General features: G+C 58.1%; 2 protein-coding genes across 2 annotated transcripts; both read left to right on the top strand.

The window, feature by feature from the left end:
* Nucleotides 1–514: 514 nt before the first annotated feature.
* Nucleotides 515–2,020, top strand: FOXC2 (forkhead box C2; the record flags this gene model as incomplete). Its single annotated transcript, XM_080828118.1, has 1 exon — nt 515–2,020. The coding sequence occupies one exon, from the start codon at nt 515–517 to the stop codon at nt 2,018–2,020; it is 1,506 nt and encodes a 501-aa protein (XP_080684244.1).
* Nucleotides 2,021–11,442: 9,422 nt separating this feature from the next.
* FOXL1 (forkhead box L1) lies at nt 11,443–12,486 on the top strand (the record flags this gene model as incomplete). The annotated part of the gene is made up of 1 exon (XM_080829389.1): nt 11,443–12,486. The coding sequence occupies one exon, from the start codon at nt 11,443–11,445 to the stop codon at nt 12,484–12,486; it is 1,044 nt and encodes a 347-aa protein (XP_080685515.1).
* Between the last annotated feature and the right edge of the window lie 14,697 nt (nt 12,487–27,183).

Below are 27,183 nucleotides of genomic sequence, written 5' to 3'. Positions count from 1 at the left end.
TTTCCCAAACCCTAAAAGGGACTTTGCCTCTTTTTCCGGACTCGGCAGGGCGGCCACTCTGGACCCCGGCTTGCTGACCCTCAGGGCTGCCTCCTCGCTGGGGGGCTAGGAGAGCCGCCGTCCCCCTCCCGGCGCGGACAGAGCGGCCGGCCTCGCTCCGCTGCGCGCGTGGCGTCTCCGCTGCGCCCCGGCCGCCAGCTCCGGCGGCCACCCCCGGCCCCGAGAGCCAGCAGGCGAGCGAGCCGGGGCCAGCGCTGCGCTCGCCGGGCGCGCCCTCCAGGATGCCGATCCGCCCGGTCCGCTGACGACGAGCGTCGCCTCTCCGCGCGCCGGCGGGCGCCCAGGGCCGGCGCCTCCCCCTCCTCGCCCCCCAGGCTTCCCGGCGCCCGGGGCTCCCCCCGCCGGCTCCCGGCCTCTCGCCCGCTCGCTCCCTCGCTCTCTCGCGCTCTCGCTCTCGCTGGGCCTTCCTCGCGGTGCGTGCGCGCAGGCGGCGGCGAGCCGTCTCGGACGCAGCATGCAGGCGCGCTACTCGGTGTCCGACCCCAACGCCCTGGGAGTGGTGCCCTACTTGAGCGAGCAAAATTACTACCGCGCGGCGGGCAGCTACGGCGGCATGGCCAGCCCCATGGGCGTCTACTCCGGCCACCCGGAGCAGTACGGCGCGGGCATGGGCCGCTCCTACGCGCCCTACCACCACCACCAGCCCGCGGCGCCCAAGGACCTCGTAAAGCCGCCCTACAGCTACATCGCGCTCATAACCATGGCGATCCAGAACGCGCCCGAGAAGAAGATCACGCTGAACGGCATCTACCAGTTCATCATGGACCGCTTCCCCTTCTACCGGGAGAACAAGCAGGGCTGGCAGAACAGCATCCGCCACAACCTCTCGCTCAACGAGTGCTTCGTCAAGGTGCCCCGCGACGACAAGAAGCCCGGCAAGGGCAGCTACTGGACGCTGGACCCGGACTCCTACAACATGTTCGAGAACGGCAGCTTCCTGCGGCGGCGGCGGCGCTTCAAGAAAAAGGACGTGCCCAAGGAGAAGGAGGAGCGGGCCCACCTCAAGGAGCCGCCCCCGGCGGCGGCCAAGGGCGCCCCGGCCGGGCCCCCTCTGGCGGACGCCCCCAAGGAGGTCGAGAAGAAGGTGGTCATCAAGAGCGAGGCGGCGTCGCCGGCGCTGCCGGTCATCACCAAGGTGGAGACGCTGAGCCCCGAGAGCGCGCCGCAGGGCAGCCCGTGCAGCGCGGCCTCCACGCCCGCCGGCTCCCCCGACGGCTCGCTGCCCGAGCACCACGCCGGCGCGCCCAACGGGCTGCCCGGCTTCAGCGTGGAGAACATCATGACGCTGCGAACGTCGCCGCCGGGCGGCGAGCTGAGCCCCGCGTCCGGGCGCGCGGGCCTGGTGGTGCCGCCGCTGGCGCTGTCCTACGCCACCGCGCCGCCCGCCGCCTACGGCCAGCCGTGCGCGCAGGGCCTGGAGGCCGGGGGCGCCGGCGGCTACCAGTGCAGCATGCGCGCCATGAGCCTGTACACCGGCGCCGAGCGGCCCGCGCACATGTGCGTCCCGCCCGCGCTGGACGAGGCCCTCTCGGACCACCCGAGCGGCCCCACGTCGCCCCTGAGCGCCCTCAACCTCGCCGCCGGCCAGGAGGGCGCGCTCGCCGCCGCCGGCCACCACCACCAGCATCACGGCCACCACCACCCGCAGGCGCCGCCGCCCCCGCCGGCCCCCCAGCCCCAGCCGGCGCCGCAGCCCGGGGCCGCTGCGGCCCAGGCGGCCTCCTGGTATCTCAACCACAGCGGGGACCTGAACCACCTCCCGGGCCACACGTTCGCGGCCCAGCAGCAGACTTTCCCCAACGTCCGGGAGATGTTCAATTCCCACCGGCTGGGGATGGAGAACTCGACCCTCGGGGAACCGCAGGTGAGCACCAACGCGAGCTGTCAGCTGCCCTACAGATCCACGCCGTCTCTCTACCGCCACGCCGCCCCCTATTCCTATGACTGCACCAAGTACTGACCCGCCTGGCCCGCTCCGGCTTCGCCTCCCACACTCGGACCTCTCAGGACAGTTCAGGCCGCAGAGAACCAAAACGTGCCCACCAGCCTTTTCTCAGACCCGGGAGCCCAGGGAGCGCGCGCCAGCCTCAGCCCTCTGCGAAGCTGCAGGTAACTTTAATTCGCGGCCCCGTTTGCGAGATCCTAAGAAGCCCCGGTAAAGGGACGCAGTCCAGCGAAATGAATATTGATTTTAAACCCCCCTCCCCTACCAGGATGGTTGTGCTCACTGCTCCAGCTGGGGTTTCAAAAATTAAGTTACGGACCAAATCCCACAGCGACCCAGTAATGACTCTCTGTAGAGGCTCCCATAGCTCTATGGGGGCCTCTATAGACTCCGTTTGTGCTGTGTGTAATTTTAAATTTCTCTAACCGTGCTGTACAAATGTGTGGATTTGTAATCAGGCTATTTTTTTGTTGTTCAGAGCCATTAATATAATATTTAAAGTTGAGTTCACTGGATGATTTTTTCACCTTGCCCAACCATTTCTAACTGCCAAAATGAAAATTCAAGAAACCTATGTGGGGTTTTTATCCCTGTACATTTACGAGATATCATTCTATTCCCGGTGGTAGGTCTTTTGCAAAACAAGGAAATAATTTATTTTGTTGTTGTTGTTGGCGGATAAAGGAGTCAAGTATCTGATACTTTTTATTTACAAAGTGTGATGGCTTTGTGTAGTAGATTCCTCCCTGAGCGTTCCTAAAAGAAAAAAAAAACTTTAAAAATTTAACTTTACCTGTGTTTGTCTTATGTGGTCTTAATTGTTGTACTTACCTTAAAATAAACCCGTGTTGTTTCTCTGCCCAAAGTCCGGACAGTGTGTTTGTGCTCTCGCATTTAAAAAACAAACAAACAAAAAAACCCAACAAGGTGCGTTTTTGCAAATCCACCTGTTTTCATTATTTTTGTTACGCAGGTGGGCAAACTGATAGACGGATGTGGGGAGGATCACCGAGGAATGGGGGCACTCCCCTATTATTTCGTTAGTGACAGAAAAGACTTTCGATTAACGTAGATCCCACCCTGGCCTAGGCAGTCAAGAAACAGCCCCGGCTGGATGTGGCCGCCTCAAGGACTGGGCGCAGTCGTCTCGTTTGCTGTAAATGCTTTTTGCCAAATGCAGCAAAACATGCCAATTGTCAAAACAAAGTGTACCATTGCACCTCCGAGTCCAGCCATCCCCAACTGAGGAGGCCAGGAAGGGCAAAGATAAGCGCGTTCCATGCTAACTGCTGCGGACCAGGGGGAGTCCTGCTTCCCCTCCATTTCCTAAAATGCGGGCTTCCTTCCCCACTGGAATGGTTTTCCAGAAAAGGATTTGACGTGGGCAGGAGAAGGTCCAGAGGGGACTGATTCTGGAGCACGGAACGACCATTCCCGCCAGTGGCTAGATCAGAGCTGGCTTTCAGACCTCTTCATTTCTTGATTTGATTTTTGTCAATCCTTACCCTGTTGCAGTGAAAAATTGTAAAGCCTTCAAGGATAATTGACGATGCTTTTGGAGTTCTAAATTTATCAACTCTCAGGACTTTAAGGAATAGGGAGATCATTTGCCCTTCCAATTTTGATATCTTGTCTTTTAAAGTTTTTAATAACAATGAAACTGTTGTGAGATATGGCTGGGGCAGGGGAATGGTTTTATTTGTTTCGCTGGCCCAAACGTACAACTCCCCTGCTGGTCTCTCCGTGTGAATTTTGAGGCAGAACTCCAAACTGGGAATGGGTTTCCCACCCGAGGAGGTGAGCTGTACTTTGAAAAGGCTGCAGTTCCCTGTGAATTTAACATTTCACGCCATGATGAGTTTTCCAAAAACTGATTTTCCTCGATGCAGTGGCGCTGAACATAACCTGGGTTTGTGTTGTTGTTTTAATCATGGCACGTTGTCTCTAAGTCTCACTGAAATAGACCTGGGGGATGTGTGAGCAAAATAAATTTCCCCATATGTGCAACACAGATTTTTTTCAATCTGTGGCCCCAGAGGTGGCGGCAGGTAAGACATACAAACAGCATTTTATTCCTTTCCGGAGTGCTCAGGATCCGAGAGCCCCAGTGCTTGCTGCTTGACCCCCAGCAGGCCCCCAGGCCCCCTTGCTTTGGTTGAGGGAGCTGGACCAGCCAGCTTGGAAAGAGAGGGAGACAGCGTCCCCTCTCCCCGCCGCAGAAAAGGCCAGCCCTCCTTGCCCAGCTCGGTACTCTGGTCCCATTTTGCTCCTGTTCTTGAGATGATGTTTGCCGCTGGCTTTCTCCTTCCCCAGATTTTTCCTAAGAGTCTGCCCTGTAAGCTTGCCCTCATCTCAAGATTTGGAATTCAGACGAGGTCTGAGAGTCACAGGAGAAATAAAGGAGAGAGAAATGGGAAAGAATTGGGTGAGAACCGGGCCGTCCCCGAAGCCACACTGAGATCTTTTCTCTTTGGGGAGGCCTCTGAAAGAAATCCCTGTGCGCCTGCGATCACCCAAGTGAGTAGCTCCAGCAGGGTCCCCGCGGCCCGTAGAGGCCATGGCTGAGGGCCCTTCCATTTCCGTAGGAGCGTGGGCAGCTGGAGGGATTGCTTTTGGGGCTTTATCCAGGCCTCTGGACGCAGCACAGGGGAGGGGTATGTAAGGCCTGGGTATGCTGGGATGCCCCAGCCCTGAAAGCTTCCTGCATCTGAGGCCCCAGGGGCCAGAGTAGGTGCCGGTAAACTCGCTCCGCCAGAAGGCGGAAGGCCGGCCCTGTGCGCTGGGCACTGCGCTCAGAGCCCACTGGGCTCAGCATCCCCACAGTCATTCCAACCTCCAGCCTAGGAATTGAGCGGCCTCCGGGCGTCCGTTGCTCCCCCACGGGGTGGGGGCACCCAGCAGCGTGAAACTGAGCAGTGCGGAAAGGAGGAGATCCACCGCTGCCTTGCCGGTCCCCGGGGCTCCTAAGTGTCTGCTGCCCGACGTGCAAAGACCTCGAGGGGGCACAGGCTGTCCTTGCTCCGCTTATCCGCTGGCCTCCCCTCTCTTGGGCTGCTCAGTCCTCCGGAGGCCCAGGGCCTATCAGGAAAAGGGGAAAAGAGGTCGGAAGTGGAAGGGCAGGAATGCTGGTGTCAGGCTGCCAGGACTCCCGGCCGAGCTGCTCTGCCGATGGGACAGGCGCAATTTGCACGAAGGTTGGGTGACCACGTTCCTTCCTGCCGCGGTAACGTGGAGCCAGGTAGGCAGGTCTCAAAGATACTGCAGATAAAATGCAAGCAACCCCAACACCGGGCAGAGACCACGGCCCATAGAGTTAACCCTGCTGGCCCTGTGGGCCTTGGCCATGACTCTAGCTAACCGGGGCCCTGTTTGGACAGACGTGGGCCGCTGGGAAAGCCTCCACAGCCTCTGAGAATCCCACACATTCCCAGCCCCGAAGAGGCTGCTTCTTGTAAGAATCCAAGACATGCCCCAAGCTCACAGCTTTGCTGGAGAGGGACTGTCGTGTGTGGCCCAGCCTCTCTCCTCAGGCTGGACTTGGCGTCTGCAGCCAGGTGGTCTTTCCCCCACCCTGCCCCCGCCCCGGGTCCAGTAGCCTGTCCCCACCCACACCAAATCAGTGGAGACCTGTGTCCTCTAACTGCTGGAGCACCAGGCTGGGAAATGGAAGCCCAGTTGAGGCTGTGTGAACGAACCACTTCCCTCCCTGGTCTCAGTCTTCTCATCTCTAAAATGACCAGGTGTGTGTAAGGGCATGTGGGGCGGCCCAGTCCTTCCCTTTTCCGCATAGCACGCTCCCATGACGGGCCCTCACTTATCGCCACTCCTCTACCTTGCTGTCAAGAAATGAAGACCCACAGTGGAAGGAAGGAGCAAATGTGGCGTCCCGGGAACTTTGGTGCTTGGCTCATAAATGTTTTGGGGTCCATCTCCTCTTACCCCAAGACTGCCTGGGGTTGCTGTTGGGCCTGGGAGAGGCTTGTGAGCTGCATTCAAAGCGGAGAGGGCAGAGTTCCCAGATCCCTTGGTGAGAGCGAGCCCTGGTGCCCGCTTGCCTCGTCTGTCACTCCTCACCCCCACCCCGAATCCAAAACACGCACGGGGTGTTGGCCAAGCTCGGCGTGATTGGAATTCATTGATAACCATAAACCCGAGGTGGGCGGAGACAGCCAACCGAGTGGAGACCCATTAAATAATGGGCAGAACCAAGTTTCTCGAGAATGTGCTGGGGTCTTGGAACCTGGGCCTGCTGCCTCAGGGCATCGGTGCCTGCATCGTTCCCTGAGGAGACGTTGCTGCCCCTCAGGGTGTGGCGGACGCAGAGAGAGACCCGAGGTTTTAGGCCTTCAGTGCAGCCAGACCAGGGGTGGCTGGGGGGCTGACTCTAGGTGAGCAGGACCCACACGGCCGGTGCCGGCAGAAAGGGCCTTTTGGCACCACATACTCGAAATGCTTTCCCAAACCCTGAGAAGCATTCCCTGCCCGCCTCCCTTTTGCATGGCCTCGGCTCGCCAAGGCGTTTGAAATGTTTGCTTTCTGACACAGGCATGAAGGGAAGGGGGTGGGCTGTTTCAGGGAGTCTGCAGTGAGGACCGCCACTCGGCCCGACTGGACGCCACGGCCTTGATTTGTGCCAGCCTGCTCCGGGCTATGGCGACTTCCCGGCTTCACGGCAAACACGGGAGGACGCGGCCCGTGTAGAGTGCGGTTCTCGAGTGTGTGGCTCTGGTGGCTTCGCCCGCGGCAGGCTGTGTGTGTGTGTGTGTGTGTGTGTGTGTGTGTGCACGCGTGTGCGTATGCAAAGCCGGCGTGAAGGGCCGGGGGTGGGCTGGCAGATGGACTAGCTCCCTGGCCACACAGGTCCCTTTAAGGAGATGGGGCTGGGGAGCGCGGGGAGGGCTGCCCCAGCCTGGGGGACAGCTTTGCGTGCAGTCCGTGTGCCCACCCAGGCTGGAGGTCACGGAGGCCAGAGAGGCCCGTCTGACCCCTGGCTCGGTGGCCCTGGGCCCTGGGTCTTACCTTTCCCAACGGCCCCCGCGGGGCTCCCTCTCTGCCGGCGTGTTGTTTTTACAGGCCACCCCTTCTGCACCGAGTCCCCACGCGCCAGCCCAGGGCCTCCTCACAGGCCGACTGGGGGTTCGCAGGACCTCGGCCGTGCTCCCTCAAGCTCTCTGGGCCCATTTCTCAACTGAGAAGTGATAGGATCATCAAATAGGCTTATCGTGGAGGATGTGTAAACCCGACACACATCAGGATGGTCCTTGGGTAGTGCCCAGGCCGCAGGGAGGACTCCCCGTGAGCCGTCGGGATTCACCCCGACACCAGGAGAGCCCTGATTCTTTGTTCCCCAGTGAGTGTGTGTCAGGCTGCTTCCCGCTATGCCCGAACCGCCCCTGTTTTAGACCCTTTAAATCACTGCTGGGAACAAGACGAGCTCTAAGGAAATCAGTAATTTAGAAAATCCTGCCCTGCTCTCTGGGCTTCGGCAGACCGGCTGAGTGTCGCATCCGTGGCTCACTTCCCCCAAGAGAAGCAGCAGGAGACCGTGCTCCAGACTGTGCTCCAGACACACTTCTTGGAGCCGACGCCGGCGCCTGCGGACGTCAGACCTCAGAGAATCCACCTTCGCAGGAAACCCTGTGGGTTCCAACACCCCATTCGGCTCCTTACGGCCTCCAGTGTCTGGGGTATTTGCTCTGCCCATTCCAAATCTCATCTGTAAAATGGGCGAATCCATCACCCCGTCTCTCATCGATGCTGTGAGGGCCCTTGGCACGCACACACAGTAATCCTATTATCATGGGATCGCTCTCTTGTCTTTGCAACCTTTCCTCGAGTTAACTTCCTGGCCTTGGTGTCCTGGTCTGCAGAATGGGGACAATGAAGGCTTCTGCTTCTTAGCCAAGAGGAGGAGTGACTTAATCCAAGAGACGTTTTAGGGGGGTGCCAGCACATAGTAGCGATCAAGACCTCTTAGTCGTTCCTACAGTCCTTGTCACCACCATCTCCGGCGTCACTTTAGGGTGTCAGTAAGGTGACCTGGCTGAGGAGGTCCTGTATCTTCCCACCCTCTCCTCACACCTACTGCAAGCATGGGCGGTCGTTCATTCGTGTGCATTTACACCTTGTCGACTGTCTTCCCTCCGAGATAAGCGAGCCAATATTTGGGAGATGACACAGATCATCCTTCACTTGAGTATCTGCTTTTCAGTTGACTTGAGGAGCAGAGGAAGGGGAGATGCCTTGGGCGGAGGTGGGTAGGAAGACCTCCTGTCTCTCCCCTCCCCTCAGCCTTTTTTTCTGAGGCCCCTTTGGTCCTGCCTGGTTGCCTGGCCTCTGCCCCGTGTACCCAAGGAGCAGGCTTTCTCCCCAGGGCCTGGGAACTGTACCCCCTGCCCTCATCCCACACAGACCCCAGAGTGGGAACTCCCAAGGTCCTCCCGGGGCATGGGGGCAGGCTGGAAATCTCAGGGCTTTGCTGCAGGCTGGGAGACGCAGTGGCACTGACTTCAGAGATGAATGCGTTTGGGGGGACCTGAAGACTCCGGGCCTAGGGAGAACTTTCAGTGTCCCCATCTGGCTCTCTGGGATACCCAGGCAGCCTGGCCGCCTCCCAGGCTCTTCTGCCCCCCCAGCTGGCCTCAGACAGGGCCTCAACACACAGAGCTTCCGCACGAGGGCGCATCCGCACTCGGTCGCCAGAGGCTTGTGCCATGCGCTCCCCGGAAACATGGCCCGGCGCGGGGCTCTTTCCCACCGCGGGCTCCTCCTAGGCTCAAGTTACTAACTCCTGGCCTGGGACCCCAGGCTTGGACCCCGCGCGGGAGCCGGGTTAGGGCGCCACGCACTTCTCCTGCTGGGAGGAACCTCCCGGAGACGCCGCAAATCTGCAGACGCGTGGGGCTGGACGCGCCTCTCCAGATCGCCACCCGGAGTGGGCTTTTTTCCTTCTTTCTCTCTTGACTACCGGCGCCCCGCCCAGCAGCCGCGCGGTCCCCGCCTGCGTCCCGCCCACGCCCAAACTGGGCGGCGTTTCGGATTGCACGGATTCAAGCTCGGGTTTGCCTTGGAGTTTAGAAGGAGCGCTTCGGGCGGCGCGCCTTTCGGGAGAGGCAGGGATGTGCGTGTGGACGTCGGGTGCGGGGCAAGCGCCCGGGAGGGCTCCGGGTGCGGAGGGGTTGGTGCGTAGTGACCCCCATTTGGCTCCTCCTCTGGGTCTGTTGGCGCGAGAGCTGAGGCTGGACATCAAGCTAGACCCACACTTGAGCTTGCCGGCGGGGGTGGGGGGCGCGCTGGTCTGGAGAGGTTGGGGGACTCCGGGGACGATGGAGCCGCGGGTTGCAGACGCTCGGGCCCTGAGGTGTTTCCCCCCCCCCCCCCCCAGGATTGAAGGGGGTGCTCGGGTGAGATCCAGAGAGGACAGCGCCCCGCCCCCTCCCGGCTAGAGGGCCGCCCTCCACACCCAGGCCGGAGCCAGGTTGGCCTAAGTTAGAAGCGCAGCGCCCCGGAGGGAGGCCCGGAGGTGTCCCAACGCCCAGCCTGGCGCTCCCTCAAGCTTCGCCTGCTCCCAAACCGGTTTTTCGACTCTGATTTTGACTTCCTTTTGCGTGTGTCAAACTTGCCCACTCCTCTGCTATCTGGAACCCCCAAACATCCGAGTTACTTTATGGAGTCCCCATTGTGGAGTGGGATTCTTCCGGCTTTCCCTTGTCCAGGGGAGACCTGGCCTTCCGCAAGCAGAAGTCGCCTCTCTGTGACACAGGCGGCGGCCGACATGCCTGCCCCTTGCCCCGTAGTGCCTCTCGCTCCCTTTCCCGCAGAGCTGAGCCACCCATGGGCCATTCCTACGCCCACCTGCCTCCCTCTCCCCCCTCTCTTCTCTGGCATCCCCACGGGTTTTACTCAATGAAACGCTAATTCAGTTATCCCAAGTGGTTTTCTTTTTCTTTTAAAAAATCGTCAGCAGAGATCATGAACAGGCACCAGCGGCACGGATGCCCCCGCCCCCACCCCAGCAACCGGGTGGAACAGAAGACGGCACCTTCTGAATCGGCATCATTCAGGGGTTTTGATTCAAAATCTAACTTGGCTGAATGTAAAACGAGACAGGGGTGGGGGTGCTTACACCCCAGGGTGAGTGGGTGGGGGGGCGGGTGGAGAGCAAGCAGGCTTCCCAAATGCTTAATGTAATCACGGGCCAGCTGCGTGCACTTGTAAAGTTGTTATAACCCCCCTCCTTGTTATAAACAGGAAAGCGCAGAATATAAAGCAAGAACCCCGCATTCACAAATACCAGCTCTCCCGCGACAGCTGCCAAATTCCCCTTTTATGGTGTTCCTTGCTTGCAACCTCAGTCCCATCAGAAACACTGTAGCTTCTCCCCCCTGACCTCTCCAAACGGGTCTCTTTCGGAACTACCCTCAACCAAGCCAAGGACCAGGTACCCCTGCCCCTCTCGATCTCCCTCCCCAGCACCCTGGGCCTTGGCTTTGGGGGAAGCTGGGCTCCTGGAGGTCTCTTCTGGGTCCCCAGGGAGCCCTGGAGGTAGAGGCTGGCCCCCTCCGGGATACCAGCCCCACCCCCCAGTGCCTCCAGCTCCTGCAGGGCATCCAGATGGTTTCTCCAAGCCTGCATCCTCTTCTTCTGAGACTCCCAGACTCCCAGACCTCTTAGATAGACACGCCACGCCCCCCTTCAATATCTTAAAGTTTCCAAAGACCCCCAAGGAGGCATTTTATGAGACCATGGCATCCCCGCATCTATGAAGCCTGAGAGAAAAAAAGACCTTTTGTGGGAGGCTCGGGATAACTGGGTTTCCCCAGGCCAGCGGTAAAACTCACCCCTGCGCCCCCCGCCCATCCCCACCTCTCCTTCCTGGCCAGGCAGACCCTGCTCCCAGCCGCCGCGGTCCACATCCTGCCTCACTGACTGTGTGCTTACAGCGTCAAGGGGTGGACGTGATATTTCAAACATCAGATCAGTGCGTTTATATATTGGGTGCCCGGAAATTTTTCCAAATAAACACAGCTTGATTCAACTTGGGTGGGCGGACTTATCAACAGACTAATTCTATAAACAAATGAAGGAAGAGCCCCGAAACCGATTGGCTGGTATCAAAAAGACACGTGGAGGGAAAAGCTTGGAGTTTTTCAGCAATGAAATTTTAATTAATGTGGGTGGGCCGAGCACACAACGACTGTTTATCATAGACAATTTATTTTCCAGCGCTAAGTCAACATATAATAGCAAACTTACAACAATTATTTAACATTTTTAAAGCCATGAAGGGACAGAGCACGGAGCGGTCGGGGAGAGCGGCGGAGCCGGAGGCAGACGCACCGCGGGCTCCCCGGGAGGGCCCGCGCGGCGCGGGGCGCAGTCCCTAAGCCGCTGGGTCGCCTGCGTCGCGGGGAGCGCAGCGCCGGCTGGGGCTCGCCATGAGCCACCTCTTCGGTCCCCGGCTGCCCGCTCTGGCCGCCTCACCCATGCTCTATCTGTACGGCCCCGGCCCCGAGAGCCCCGGGCTGCCTCTGGCCTTCGCCCCCGCGGCCGCTCTGGCCGCCTCGGGCCGGGCGGAGCCGCCCCAGAAGCCGCCCTACAGCTACATCGCGCTCATAGCCATGGCGATCCAGGACGCGCCGGAGCAGAGGGTCACGCTGAACGGCATCTACCAGTTCATCATGGACCGCTTCCCCTTCTACCACGACAACCGGCAGGGCTGGCAGAACAGCATCCGCCACAACCTCTCGCTCAACGACTGCTTCGTCAAGGTGCCCCGCGAGAAGGGGCGGCCAGGCAAGGGCAGCTACTGGACGCTGGACCCTCGCTGCCTGGACATGTTCGAGAACGGCAACTACCGGCGCCGGAAGAGGAAGCCCAAGCCAGGCCCGGGGGCCCCGGAGGCCAAGCGGGCCCGCGCCGAGACGCAGGAGCGCGGCTCCGAGGCGCAGCCCCGGGCGGGAAGCGGGTCCGGGCGCCGCGGCCCTGCGACCCCCCGCCAGGAGGGAGCGCCCGCTCGCCCCTCGCCCCTGCGCGATGGCTCCTCTCCGCCCGCGCCGCTCCACCGGCCTGGGCCCGCGTCCCCGGAGGAGGCCGGGGGCGACGCTGCCCAGGGCGCAGCGGCCTTGGCCTTGGGCCAGCCACCTCGCACGGCGGATGGCCCGGCGTCCCCCCCACGCCCTGCTTCCCACGGCTCTCCGAAGAGCTCCGACAAGTCCAAGAGCTTCAGCATAGACAGCATCCTGGCGGGACGGCGGGGTCAGAAGCCGGCTGGAGGGGGCGAGCTCTTGGGGGGCGCCAAGCCGGGGCCCGGCAGCTGTTTGGGTGCCTCACTTCTGGCCCCCTCCTCAAGCCTCCGTCTGCCTTTCAACGCTTCCCTGATGCTCGACCCCCACGTCCAGGGCGGCTTTTACCAGCTCGGGATCCCTTTCCTGTCCTATTTCCCTCTGCAGCTTCCGGACACCGCGCTTCCCTTCCAGTAAGGCCGGCGGTGGCGCGGGTCCTTACCCCACCCTGGGCTGGACTTGTGAGCCACCAGGGGTCCCATCGCTGGGGAAAGAAGCCACTTATTACATTTTTTTTTTAAATAATCTTTTCTTCTGCCGCGTGTGGATCCTGGGAAGGGTTATCAACTTTTGCACGCAGGTGGGCACCATGGCCTGCCTCCTCCGAGGTGAGGCGGACTTTCCCAGGACCCGGAGCACCTTTGGAGATTTAAAAGACTGTGCCTGGCTACAACTTGGGCTTCTCAGACCCCCTACTGCCAGAGCGGGAGAATTCCTTGACCTTAGGTCAGTCTGAGGTTGTGGTCTTCTGCTACCCAGCACGGGTCCTTCATGTCCAGAGCCGTAAGGGCCCAGACGACCAGGGAGCAGGACGGAAGGGACAGTGGGGTGCTTTCCGACGGAGCCACAGTCTGACTGTGGCCAGCTCCGTTGTCGCCGCGGCTCAGGCCTTGGCTTTGAATCCATGGGGTGGTGGGTGTTCACGGCTGGGTTTGTCCTTGAAGTCTTGTTGTGGGGACACTGGCAGTGACCCCTGTGTTTCAGGTTCTTTGGGAGATCTAGGACCTGGTGAGGATTTACAACCAATGTCCAGGTGCCACCTAAGAAACACAGTTTTATTTTAAATAGAGAATTTCTCTTTTTTTCTTTCTAGACAGTAAAAGGAATATGCTATATTCTTTGGCTAGATGCTTGACTATAGTACAACTGCCCTGTGAAAATGTCTGTATTAACAACCGCTGGTAAGAAAGTACACGCTATAAAGAAATTTTGGTGCATTATGACAGGATGCTAGTCAGCACCCATGATCTCCTGGACATGTTGCCGACATTAGCAGGCGTCCTGTCTTGTTGTTTTTGTTCTTAAGGGATCAGAAGATAGCAGAGGACACCGGAAGTGTGTGAGGGGGAGGGAAGGTGTCTTGGACATAGAAGATTTTCCATCTCAGTTGTTTTTTTTCCGCAAGACCTAGGTTGGACTTTTCCTACAATTCCCAGAATCGTGTAGGAAAGGACCACATTTAATCCAAAAAGTTGGATGAAACAAACACAAAAGGCAGATACTGGCCAAGACGGGTCATGCTGGGCAGAGAAAGGGAAACTTCTGGTATCTGCTGGGGGTGTCTTTGGACCCCAAATAGGAGGCTCGGTGGGAGGATTCTTTCCAACATTCCCGGCTGATGGCATCCCAGCCAGCACCCAGCTCTTCCCTCCGAGCCCCTTCCCCGGGGTGGGCCCAGAGCCAACAGCTAATAAACACCTTAGGGAGGTGCCTGGAAATCTGGGGGGTGGGGAGCAAGAAGGTTGGGGGGTACGGAAGGGGGGTCCTGCAACAAAGATCTGGATAAGGAGATGGAGATTTTTACAACCCAGTTCAGCTTGGAACTTTTGGGAAGTGCATCTGACCTCTTGGTTAGCTCCCTCTTTGGGTTGCCTTGTGGGGGAAGCGGAATTTCCTGAACCTCCAGGTTACTTTAGTTTTATCTCACGTGGGAAAGGCCCAGTAAGTCACGAGTTCTGGAGGTAGGCTGCAACAGATCTTCAAAATAACTTTGGAAGTGATTTCCAGGACTTGTGTAAAGATGAACACAAACTTCCCAGCAAGAGAGCCTATATCGCTTCATATCCTCGACAGGACATTTCAGACACGCGTAATGATCTAATGATTAGGAAACACAGAGTTGACTTTCTGAGAATTTCTTCTTAAAGGCAGTTGCCACTGACCCGTACGTTTTCCTGAGCATAGTCTGCCCAGGCCGGTGGGGACGTTTTGGTGAGCTGCACAGTGTCCTTGATTTTGAGAACGTTGATGAGGTCCCACTGTTGAGACCCAGGCTCACTGTGATTAACCTACAATGTGGCGGAAGGGCTGTCCTGGACATTCTGTTATCCCAAAGTCTCAGCCTCTGTGAATAAAGTTGTTTTTTCATTAACCTCTCGGTGACTGGTTCAGTGGACTACCGGGGGGAATAAGCAAACAATGTAATAGGAGAGACGAGCCGGGGATTACATGTGGGAGCCCCGTCAGCATCTCAGGGGCTCTGGCTTCCGAGGCTGGGTTCACACATGGACTGGGTAGAGCAGGAGCAGAGAAGCCCGGGGTCGGTGGGTGCTGCTGGAACATTGTGGAAACGCCACGGTATTGGTTATGTTTTTAATTTTTCTTTATTCTTTTTTTTTGCGTTTGATTTGCTATCTCACGCGTTTTGTTAATTTACGGTGGCTGATTTCTGGAGAAGCCAATAATCCAATACTGCCATTTTGAAAAAAGATGGCATGTTAGAGTTACAATTCCAAGAAGTATAATATAAACATCATTTTTATGGCTCGGAAAAAAAAGAGGCAGGAGCATGTGTCTGCTGTGTAAGAATGTTTATACACACATAAGGAGGCATTCTGGTCCCTAATCCCCACGTTCATCTGGTTTGGGAAGGCTGAGGGGAATGGGCTACGGGAGAGTGACAGGATGTATGGAATCGGTACAATCCCGTGCAGATTCCTTCCTACGGAAGAAAGGGAGGACCTGTCGGTCTTAGCAGTCCACACGGCTGTGCCACTACTCCGGATTTAACCACAGGCCCCAGGCTGCAGGTCAGTAAGACGGAAAATGGTTTCTTCTCTTACTCAGAGCAAAGTCCCCTCCGTATTTAGGGTGAACCAGAAGCAACCTGTTCGTTCTACTCTCAGGCGATCTAAAGGTAGCCCCTGCGCTCCCTTCTGAACAAAGGGAACAGATTTTGTCTTTCTGAGAAAGGCCTGCGGTCCGAGCTCAGTGCACACACACACGGCCACGCGCCGATCATCGTGGGGATGGAGTGTGAGTGCCGAGTACCGTGGTGGACGCAGAGGGCTGGGCGTGGGTGTGCACGCTTGTACACGTGCCTGTGTGCATATGCGTGGGCTCTGCACACAGGGACGCGCAGAAGCTCATGTTTGTTTGCACAGGAGTGGGACAGAGGGCGCAGATCCAACGCTGAATCCTTTCAGATTAGTCCAAGCATTGCTACTTCCAGAAAGATTTTTCTTTCTCGATGCAGTTCCAGCCAGGGAAGCTCTGGATTTCGTGCTTCTCTAATGAAACTAACAAAGATTTCATTAAAGAGTCTTGGAAGGTACATCGGCGTTGAGGCCTTTGCTTCTTTGACTTGCGCAAGGGTAAGAGAGCTCTGCAAAGGCCTTTTGCTTTGGTGCTGGGCATGCATGGGCTCTCGTAGCAGCTAATGGCCCTGCTGGGTCTCAAATGCCTCCGAGAGAATTCCAGAACCTGAGCAGGATGTGATTCGCCATTTCGGATCTAACGGCATCTCTCTGTGAGGGAGGCCACGCGTGGTCCCTACCGTCTCAGGAGGAGGAGCCGGGGTGTATCCACGTGCGGGTTTTAGCACTGGCCAGCCATGAGGTCACCGTTGCCGCTGAAAGCTACTGTTAGCGTCACAGACGCAGGTGATATTTCCAGGGGCGGAGGCGCTGGAGAGGGAGCCTCAGCTCTGGGCACTTCCCATCCTCACGGTGTCTGGAGACATCTTGCTTGCAGGAAGCGGAGGTTACTCCATAGAGTGAAAAACGGGCATGATAATAAGCAAAGTTCATTGTTTAAAAATAAAGAGCATGAATTCTTTGGAAAGGTAAAATTCTTTGGATCCACATTTCCAGCAGTTTTTAAAAACACGTCTGAACAGCTGAACGGCAAGTTCTCTGCTACAGTTGCCCTCATCCAGGTTCCTCCCTCAGGAACACCAGACGCGGGGTTCTCTAGGGCCGGGCAGACACCACGCACGTGTGCAGCATCCTCGTGGGGAGCACTAGGACGCGGTGGAGACTGGGCCGAGCGAGGGGCGTGCCTCCCGCAGTGGCATCCAAACGCCAGTCTCACTGGGCAGACCGTGTGAGGCGCCCACAGGCCTGATGTGCATTCAAGCCCAGGGCCTCCGGCACGGTGGGCAGAGGAGAACGACTGCAAGATTCAGTTCTGGCCCTGGAAGGTGGCCCTAAGGAAAGGGGGTAACTAGAGCACATGTCCTAGGTCCTGGGGTGGGGGCGCTATGTGGTCAACTCTGTTGCCTTTATTTACCCTGGCAGAGAGGGGGGAGAGCAAAGGGGGGGTGGGGCAAAGGTTGGTCTTAACCTTTTTCCATTAGGCATGAGAATCAGGGTTCCAGCAGGAAACAGAAACCCCGTTACATGAGCCGCTGGAGAAGACCAGAGAGGAGGGACTGCTTACAGTGGCGGGGGGCCAGGCCAGGGGAAGGGCAGCTCCATGGCAAGTACGGGTGAGTGTGGCTGCAGCCCCAGTGTTGGCACGGGAGGGAGCCGAGGAGGAATACCCCAGCCCCTCTCCTCTCCTGCCTTCCCGCTTCACGTGGATGCCTCTGATTGGCTGAGCTCGCTGGTTGCCCACCTACAAGGGAGCCCAGGTGATGCAGTACATGGGGGTCAGCCCACAAGGCCAGGAGGGACTGACAATGCTCAGGGTGGTGGCGGGGCAGACACACTGTGCCCAGCACAGCAGGGGGGAGGGAGTGTCTTTCCTTCAGGCCGGTCGGTGGCACCTGTCCTGACCACACTGTTGGTCCAAGAGACAGGACTAGGATGTCTTGGACGATACTGGCAGCCACGGCTGGCCTTCCGGGAGATCGGACTCTCCTACCCGCCAGGCTTCCAGGAGAGGCGACTCTAGAGCCTATCGGAGACCCTCATAAGGAGGCAGGGCCTGGGTCTGGACTTAGCTCCCGGGGGCCCCCGTCCCTGGGCACACAGTCTCTGCCTTCACAGAGTTCTGAGCCTGGGTCACCGGGCTCTGTGAGTGGCGTCCCGCAGAAATCTTTCGGTTCACTGAGAATCTGATACAAAGTCCGCTTTTACTACATGCGTCCTGCACGTGGCTGGGGCGATCTCATCTGCAGGCCGTGTGGACCTCACGCTGGTGAGGGCAGCCTCCAGCCCGAGTGTGGATGCAGTGGGACACATGCGAGGTGTGTGGGCCCCAGGACAGCATCCAGGTCAAGCGCTCTGGGAAGGGCGGAGGGACACTCTGGGGTCCAGGGGACCGCGTCCCCTTACACAACACGAAGTGGACTCCCATCCTCACAGTGCGCGATATAAGATGCAGGAACGCCACGCCTCTCGGCATGCCGGCATCGTTGCTTTCCCAGGTGGCGGTCACTGTGGCTACTGCGTAGCTTTCCAGGTGTTTCTAGATACACCTGGAAGTGTATCTAGAATTCCTCTCATTACTCTCTCATTGACTTGTTACCTTTCCGTAGGTTGAGTTTGGTTGGGGGTGGGGAGGGGTGGGTTAACCTGGTGGAGAGGGTGTCCTCGGCTCCCACCAGGCAGGAGCTAATTACCCAGCCTTGCCTTTTTGTGCCGTGTGACATCAGCAAGGTGACCTAACACTTCTGTGCCTTAACTCGCTCACCTCTACAAATGGGGACAGCAGCAGCGGCCTCACGGATCCATCCGGAGGAGCGAAGTAAGATGATGGGTGTAAGTTCACGAAACAACGTCTGCCCTGGTCCCCATCTCACAACGGCCATCCCCACGATGCCTCCTGCAGGCAGAATGCGCTCTGGAAAGGGGAGGTCCGTGTACAGACAGGGCCGCTCATCTAAACACTTCGGTTTTGTGGGCCCGTTTGTGCCTTCCTAGTTACGCAACGAGATCACGACCCGTCAGCCCGGCTCCCGTTGTGTGACTCTGGAGGTAGCGGAAGGCTTCGGGGGCTGACTTCTCCGGGAGGCTGGGAGGCAAGTTCCTCTCTTCGCTGCCCAGCTAGATCCCCTAAAGCAGGGGATCCTTGGAAGCCGCAGGGGAGCTGATGCCGCAGGCCGAAGAGAGCGAGGTCCCTTTGGCGTTTCCTCACGCGGGGGCTCAGAGGGGCTTCCCAGGGTCGCTGTGCAGCCGCCGCGGACCCAGGGGCCCCGGGAATGAACGCGCCTTCATTTCTGCCCCCGGCCCCAGGGCCGCTGCCGGGGAGAAGGGGACGGGCCCAAGGAGCAGGTTCCTCCAACCCTTGGTTCCACAGCCCGCCTTGTAAAGTGCAGGGGACGTTTCTTTAAATGCTGTGGCTAAATATAGCAAGGGCTTGGTCAGCTAGAACATTTTTAGAAAGCACATTACAAATCAGGAATGTTTTGAAGAAATAAATAAACTTTCCCACATTTTTGGACTTTGAGTCGGCTCCGTGGGTTCCATCTTGGGAGCCTGATGGCGGTGGGGGGGGGTCGTGGTGAATAATTCGCGGTGGGGCTCCGGCTGGCGCCCGAGTCCCCTGGCAGTGACTTCTCCTTCCCTCCACCGGGCGTGCGTGGGAGACGCTGTCAGGTTAAGGGCACCCGGCGTCTGAGGAAGGGCCGCCCGGTGGCCTAGGAAGTGAGGATTAAAGGGACATCAATCTACTTCTAGCACGTTTCACAGCTCGTCTTGTCTCGTCCTGGGTGTTTGCTGGACTTCCAGGCTAGAGGAGCAGGATCCTGAGGACGGTGATGCCCGTTCTCTCTGTTGCAGGACGGCCAGCAGCTCTGGCCCCTTCCAGGGCCGGGGTCCAGTCCCCAGGGGCCCCCATCGATGTGGTGGGACCAGACGGTGTGTCTCTGGAGGCTGCCTGACCAGGCCGGTCTGATCAGCAGCTGGAATCAAGAGCCACACGGTGAGGGGCCACGCCGTTTGGGGGATCAGTGGGGCTCAAAGGACCAGCCCAGCCTTCCTTCTCACCTGTCTGTACTCCGTTTCCATGTGATGGCATCTCTCCATGACCTTGACTGTCCTTTTACAGTTCGGGTCGTGGCACCCTGCACTGAAGGCACTGTGGCAGCTCATGTGTTCACGATAGAAGCGTGGAAAGGATGGGAAACGGGGCAAACCCCCAACCCCTGATCACCTGTAAAATCCCGCCTCAGGAGGTTCGAGAAGGCGACATTTCGAGGGTGTTCTGGTGGGTCCCTCTGGATGGGCACAGGTACAGGCACACCCACACACCCGTGTATAAATTGCCTTTTACTTCATCCCTGCCATCAGTCGTCATCACCCCGTCACCGAGGTGCTGCCCTGTGTTCTCAGTGCAGGGACACGCGCAGTGCTGGGGACAGAGACTGCTGTAAGGCCCCGTCCCTTATGGCTGACCACCCCGCAAGGGGGAGGTGAGCACAATTCAGATGTCCTTCCTTCCTTACTAAAACTTCTCGTTTTGAAATAGTTACAGATTCACAGGAAGGAAACAAAGAAATGTCCGGGGAGGTGAGACGCTTATTTTGTACCAGAATTCTGAAGTCATTTTGCAATCTGATTTTCACGTCCGGCACCAAGGACTGGGGACAGAGACCCCCACCAAATGACGGCTGGCTGACGGTCTGCTCAGCGAACTTGCCGTCATGTGCTTTCCTATTCTCCCGCTGTTACGGACGTGCCCGCCGGTGAGCAGCAGGACCTCTGTCGTCTGTGGGCTCCATGGGTCTCTACCGGGACTGACCCCTGGAATCACCAGGGGGCTTTACACACTATGGGCGGCGGGGTCACAACCCCTGACGGTATGCCAGAAACCTCTCCAGATGGTCCCAGTGCGCAGCTGAGTTCAAGAACCAGTGGGTTCGGTATCGGTAAGGGGAGGTCTGAGGTCAAGTGCCCGGATTATTCAGAAAAACCACTTGGCACAAAGACACAGGAAAGTAGGTTTGGGGCTGCATGAAACGGAGCAGCTGCTGACGCTCTCCAAGGCCCCTTTGCTCCCGCGTGTCCTCCCGGGAGAGGGTGTCGGCACGTCGTCCTCACCACCCGTCACCTCACTGGATCATTTCAACAGCCCCGTGAGCTTGCCCTGAGCCTTCCCACTCGACAGATGAGAGAAATCGAAGCTGGTGGAAAGGGAAGCAGACCAGGAGCGCCTCACCGGGGAGAGCCCGTGTCGGAAATGGAGACCAGCCTTCCCGGTGCGGCGACACACAGCAGAGTTCAGGCTCAGGGTCGGGGAAGTCCCGCGTCTAGGGCTGTGCAGAGAGCGCGTGACGTTTTATTTTTCTCGCCGTCGGCAACAGGGCTCGTCCCAAGCAGTCCCTGCGATCAGCATCACTGGTCGCTCTTCAGCTAACCAACAGCGAGTGCCCCAAAACACTGGGCCTCGGACACTCCTTAGGGGCATAAGGGTGGACCAGGCCCAGGTCTTGTCTTTGAGGGTTTTGTGTGCAGGTGGGGAGAGCTGGGGAAGCAAAGGGACATGCGGAGGGCAGCCCCGAGCAGCAGGGTTGTCTGACTCAACACGTCGACAGCCCCAGGGCTCGCCGATCCCCACATGGTGCGTGTTTGTGAGAACCCCACGACCCAGACCCAGCTGATGGCGAAAGTCACGTTTCTCCCATCTCTTCCTCTCTCTTGGATCTTCAAGTTCGTGGGTCTCTTGACCTCCCAGACCGGCGAGCCGAGAGAGAGCAATTTCACAATGCTGAGCAGCCACGCCAAAAACCAAAAAACGAAACTAAAAAGCAAACAGGTGTGGTTAATGTTAGCCATGTGTTTTATTGAACCCCACTCGTCCGAAACCCGACCGTCTCAGCCGGCCACTGACCACCTGAACGCACTGAGGGGCTTTACAGTTTTTATGTGGCTCCAAGTCTCGGAAACCGAGCGTGTGTCGGGAGCCTGGGGGGCATCTCCGCGGAGACACGGTCATGCTGCCGGCGCTCCGGTGCGGTGCGTGTCCGGTAGTCGCCGGAGGGCAGGGGTGGCTCCTGATTCTCTTTGCTCGCCCCTCCTCACCCCTCCCTGGAATTCCGCAGTCCTGTGGGGTCCTCATTCCCACGGCAGTCGGGTCACGAGAGCTGCGCGGGTCTCCCTGCACGCTGCGTCGGCGACGCCCGGGCGGAGGGTGTACCATTTTTGTTGTGCTCCCTTTTCCTGCAAGCGCTAGCCTCCAGGCTGATGCACACTCGGCATCCAAAACGCGTCACGGGGTTGCGTTTTCCTTGATGCCTGACTCTCCCGCTTGAGCGAACGTCCTTTACCTTATGATGAGCAAGTGCTTGGCACGTAATGGCCAGTATTTGTCAGAGGGACGGACAGTTTTAGGAAGTCCTGGGCCCCCCCTGATGTCTTCTCCCATCCGGGGTTACTCTGACCCCCTTATGCCCTCAGCCTGGGAACCAGCGTAGGGCTTAGCTGACGGCTGACCGTGGACAGAATTAACTGGGCACTGGGGGCCCAGCCTGACTTTTCCTCTTGAGAGTGAGCTACCCTCAGGGGGCACACATTCTGTTTACTCTCGAGGGTCTGGGGGTACGGGCAGAGGTGGCCCACAGCTGACCGGACGGGTGGGCAAGTCGGCCGCTCACCATGGCTATACGCCACATTCTCCCACCGAGCCTTTAAAATAAACATGCTGACTTCTTTCGGCCCAATCCCATCATTTCCCCAAAGGTTCCGAATTCAGGCAAATACCCAGTTTAACAGGTGAGAGCCCCACTAAGGAGCCAGGAGGAGGTGTGAACTCCCTGAGGCACAGAATTATACAGAGCAGGGTCACAGCGGGCTCCTCGCTCCCAGTTGGCGGGGAGGGGGGCAGCCGGCAGCGCATGAGAAAAATGCTAGCCGGAACCGCTCTTCTCACTCTGGACGCGCCCTTGCGGGCGAGGACCTCCCCGAAGAATCAGAGGGGGTGCGGTCTTCTGAGCACGGCGGAAGAGACCCAGGGTTCCGTGTTTAATCTCCGCAGCGTCCAGAGGGGCAGGGAGCCCGTTCAAACTGCAGACGCGACCTCTGATTTATAGGTTTTCGAGGGAGTTGTGTCCCGTCCCCTCTGGTGAGAAGGATGCTCCCGGGGAAGCTGGGATTGTGGGGATGGGGGTGGTTTAGGAACAAGAAGGCGGGGCAGCGGCTGGGGACTGTGAGAAGCAGGAGAGGTCCTTGGAGCTCCATTAAGAACAGGCGGTTGTCTTTCCCAGCGACAGAAATTCTCCATGGGCCCCATAACTCACGCCGCAGAGCAGAGCTTGAGATCAGCTCAGAGACGCTGCTCTTGGTCTGACCACCGACTGCGGTGCGCGTGCATGCGCGTGCATGCGTGTGCGTGTGCACGCGCGTGCACACGTGGGCATGTGCGTGTGCGGCAGAAAGAGGCTGTGGGGGGACAAGACCGTCCACCGGAGCCCCAGATCGGGGTGGGGGGGACCCTGCCGGCGCCCGGCACTTCCTCCCCTCCGCGTCCCCCAGCCGTCCTCCCGTCCTCCGGGAGCTTCCCCACCCTTTGTTTTCATTAGCGGAGCAATATGTAATAATAGTTGTTAAAATAATTGTATTTCTGTTTTTACATCTGTAAAGATTAAGTTAAACAGTATGAAGCCCATTAAACTATTTCATGACGCGCTGCTGTAAATTGCCCTTCGTTCCCACCGCTACTATTATTCCAGAGTAAACCTCAGAGATCGGGCGGCTGCCACGGAGGGTTATTTATAGCGGCTCATTCATCAATAAAAAACTTCAAAAGGAATCTGTTACTCTTCTATTGGGAAGCCAAAGAAAACTCACATAAAGACAGCCCTGTTAGGCAACAAAGCGGAGGCGACCGCAGGACGTTTAGTGAAGTAAAATCCTGATTTCTAACAAATACCATGTCGCGAAAAGAGATTGCTGGCAACGGGAATCCATTTAAGCAACCCGGACCCCACTGGGTAGTTAAAATAAGCTGTTAAACAGTTGTATTGACGTTGGCTTCAAAGGACCTGGTCCTCCTTTGGGGTTTTAAAAGTGTAATGGGTTTGTGATCCTGACGTGGCGGAGCAAATCTTTTCATCTTCCGCAAGCTCGGGGACGGAGTCGTCCATTTGCCGGTTGCTTATGGTCTGGAACTAGAGTTTCCTCGGTTTTCGTGTGAAACCGGGCTGGGGATTGGAGGAGAGTCTGCGAGGGTGGGGATACCATTCACGGAGCACGTACTGTGTTCCCGGTGCCGCCCTTCAGAAGCGGGTGTGCTGGGCTCCGTCTCGCAGATGAAAAACCTGCAGTTGAGGAAAGCTCCGTCCGTGTCCATCCTATGGGCCCCAAACATGACCCATCTATGACCCCACCTTTCGTGACATTTTAGGACGGCAGTGATTTGTTCCATGTCAGGTCCCAAAGCAGGACCGGATGTAGCCATTGGCACATTCACGGACAAAACTGCACCCAACAGGAAGGCGAACCCAAGATGTCAGACGAGGGGCGCCCTGGCGCTCTGCGTTCCTGCGCCTCGACCCTGGACAGGACCCTGGTGGCACGGTGCCCAGTACCCAGGAGATGAGCTGTGGGAGGGAAACCGTGTCTGACCGACTCTGTGCCGTGGAGACGGATGGCACCTCTGGAGGTGGAGGCTGGGACGCCGGCCGTGGCAAGGCGGGCTCGAGCATTCACAGTCATCAAGCAATTAGCCTGCGCTGGGAACCTGCCCAGTGAGAGCCTCACGGGTTTCCTGTCACTTATTTTCCCAGGCCTGTGATGTGAGTAATAACGTTGTGCCCATTTCACAGATGGGCAGATGGAAGCTCGGTGAATTGATTCGCACGAGGTTGCTCAGCTGGGAGCGGCAAGGGCTCAACCTCAGGGCTGGCGTGGGAGGCTCGTGTCCTCTCTCTGCCTGTGCCCAGATGGAAGGTTCCAGATTCGGACAGACGGGGTCCTGGTGATGGTCATCCACGTGGACACGGCCGGGAGGCTGAGTCCAGACGGAAAAGCAGGACGCCCTCGGCTTGCTGAGCTGTGCGCCCCGGAGGAGGCGGCTCGGGGGCCAGCCCTATCTGGATTGGAAATCTGGCTTCGCCCCTTGTTAGCGAGGGACACGGCCTCTTGGAGACTCAGATCTCTCACCCCTCAAATGCAGGAATACCATCAAGGTGGTGTGAGGACCGCACGGGACGAGGCCGTTCATCGTGTGATAATCATCACGGCCCGCAGGGCCGGGCGCCGACTCTGAGCCACGTCGAGGGCTGCCCTGGGGAGACGCGGGCATTCCCTTCTGTGCCGGGATGGGCCCTTCCGCCCTCATTCTGCAGACAGGGTCGGTCGCTTGCCCGGCAGCTCAGGGCTCCCCGTGGGAGAGTGGGGAGGCGAGGCCGGCGGTCGGGCCCCGGAGTCTGCCCTCGTCTCTCCTAGCGGATGGCCGGTGAGTGCAGAGGGAGCGGGGGCCTCCCTCAGAGCGCACTGACCGGCGAGGACGAGAGCCGGTGCTCCTTCCGGCTGTCTGTTGGCCGCAACGTATTTCTTGCCGGCCGCCACACTCCAGGGACACCGTCGCCGAGGATTCGCGGGGTTGTGTTCTAGAATGTTGTCCTCCAAGTGTGTCACGCCTGGTCTAGACAGGCCACCGCCGTGGGTTTGGGAATCGGGACTCGGACCCCATCCCCAGCTCCACTGCTATGGGGCTCAGTGGGTGACCCTAGCAGGGCCCCGTGCGCTCCGGACTCGGTTTCCGGTGCGACAGGGCATGGGCCGCCATGAGGTCTAAGGGCTGCCGCGTTGGCGTGCACTCCGGGTCTCTGCCGTCGGAGCTCGGAGGTCCCCCGTCGCACGTGCCTGAGCACAGACGCTCCTTCTAGCCTCCAGACGGACTCTCAAAAGACAGCACTTTGTTTCTGTTCAGAGCTTAAGGCAAGAGCCCCGTCCCAGGCACCAGAGCAGTGACCAAGTTGCTGTCATTTAACTACGGTCACCGTGTCCATCGCCATAGACGGCTGCAGGGGGGCGTTCAGAGAGCATCTCTGATTAGGGCTGGGGACCAGAGCAAAGTGGAAATGCTGCCTTTTGCAATTCGCTTGAATTTCCTTGAAAGCAGTTACTACGAAGACCAGAATCACTCCCTGGCGCGTTAACCTCCTGGCGCGAGGAAGGGAGCCGGGCTTGTTGGACGCAGGACGGAGGGAGAAAGCTAGCTCGCAGCCCGGCCTGGCGCTCCCCCCTGCATTCAGGGTCCTTCCCTTGGACCTGCTCTTGGAACTGAATGGACTCAGAGACACGTAGGATTTGCTGACCGTCTCACCCGGTTTTAAAAACGCTTGGGGTTCCATAAAACCGAAACGATATTTGCCAAACCCCTCCCCCCCCATTTCTAGGCCCGCGTGGGTTTTAAGGGGAATTTAATCCGCGTGTTTCTGATTCATTTGCTCTTAACTCATCAAAACCTTGTTTCAAAAAAGCGATTTATGTCCAAGGAGCTTTTGGAGCTGGGCTTTAAATCTTTTCAAAGTCTCCCCTTCCCGGCTTTGAAATGAGATGTTGCCTTTTGCCAAGCATAAATGAGCTCAGCAACCGAAAAAAAGGTTCCTGTTTGGTTCACAGTTGGAGACTGTGAGTTCTCAGTGGGCTGTGAAGGACAAAAAACCTCTCCCCTCTGAAGACTCGGCAGGTCCCCTTCTCGAGGCAGGACCCGCGTCCTGTAGCCTTGCCGTCTGTCCGGGAGCCTGCTTGGTGGCCACGGGCCGGGGAGCGGCAGGAGTGTTGGAGCCCATCGAGCCTTCCACCCGGCTCTGCCCGGAGAAGGGGGAGTGCTCGGAAGACACTTTGAGGAGCGGTCTCCCCACATTTAGGGGAGTATAACATCGGAGTGACTGCTAACTTCTTCATAGAGTCTGAGATTTTTTTTTTAGTTGGAGTAGACCTGACAGGGTCTGAATTATTTCCAGCTAAGGTAGGAGAGAGGAGAATGCACTCCCCCACCCCCCTGCCGGCCTTTACTAATTACCTGCTTGGTGCCAGTCTTGATTTTGAAATGAATCTTGGACTTCACGTCATTTCATTCTTAAATATTTTGGCCTATGTCTCCAAAATATAAGGAAGGGTTCTTCAAAAATCCACAAGACCGTGATCACGAAGGGACAGTAAATTCCTAAATTTCATGCACTATCGCAGCTGTGATTAATCTCCCCCGTTTTCCCATAATGTGTATTTCTTTGAAGATTTTGGGCCAGCCTCACTGCTTCGCTCAACTTGCTAAGTGTTTATGCATTTATATTTCTTTCTCGGAGCACCCCTTTGGTGTGGCTGAGAAGGGCTGAGTAATTCCTTGGACCAAGCATCGTTTGCTGAGCGCCTGCCTTGAGTGGGGCCTCTTGGGGGACGGCACAGGTGTTGGCGAGCTGGAGTTCCTGCACCCAAGCAGGTGACACTCCATAACCACCAGCCACCTCATAAGTAAACGGAGGCCCCGAGGCCAAGTGGCTTTCCCAAGGGGTCAGGGCTTTCAGACGGAGCCGGGAGTCGGACCACGTCCTCTAACCTCCCAGATCGGGTCCTTCCACTGAAACCCGATGCCCCTTTGCGGTGTTGGACAAGGGCTCACTCTTGGCTGCTTCTCTGGGTCTGCTGTCCACCCCTCGGCTGTGCCAGCGTGAGCGCGTCCCTTTGTGTCTCCGGAGCATGAGACCGAGGACCGCAGGAGGACGCAGACTTGCAGCCCGCTGCCCAGGCCGGGCAAGCATGGGCTCTTTCCTTTGGTTCGACAATATTTCAAAGCACATGCATCTCAGAGCGCTTGTTCTTGGTGGCGACCCGAGCAGCCTCGTGTCTATAGCCTTACCGCTGGTCCCCTGTTGGATGTGCCCCCCTGGATCGCAGGTGGCCTCACACACGTTGCAGGCTTGAAAGGGCAACGCTTCTACCTCACCCTTCGAAGCGAATGTGAGGCGGCTTGTACACACGGGCGCATCTTCCCATCGCCGCTCAG

This window comes from Martes martes (assembly GCF_963455335.1).
Source record: "Martes martes genome assembly, chromosome: 17".
Classification (NCBI taxonomy): Eukaryota; Metazoa; Chordata; class Mammalia; order Carnivora; family Mustelidae; genus Martes; species Martes martes.
This window is presented reverse-complemented; position numbering and strand designations above follow the sequence as displayed.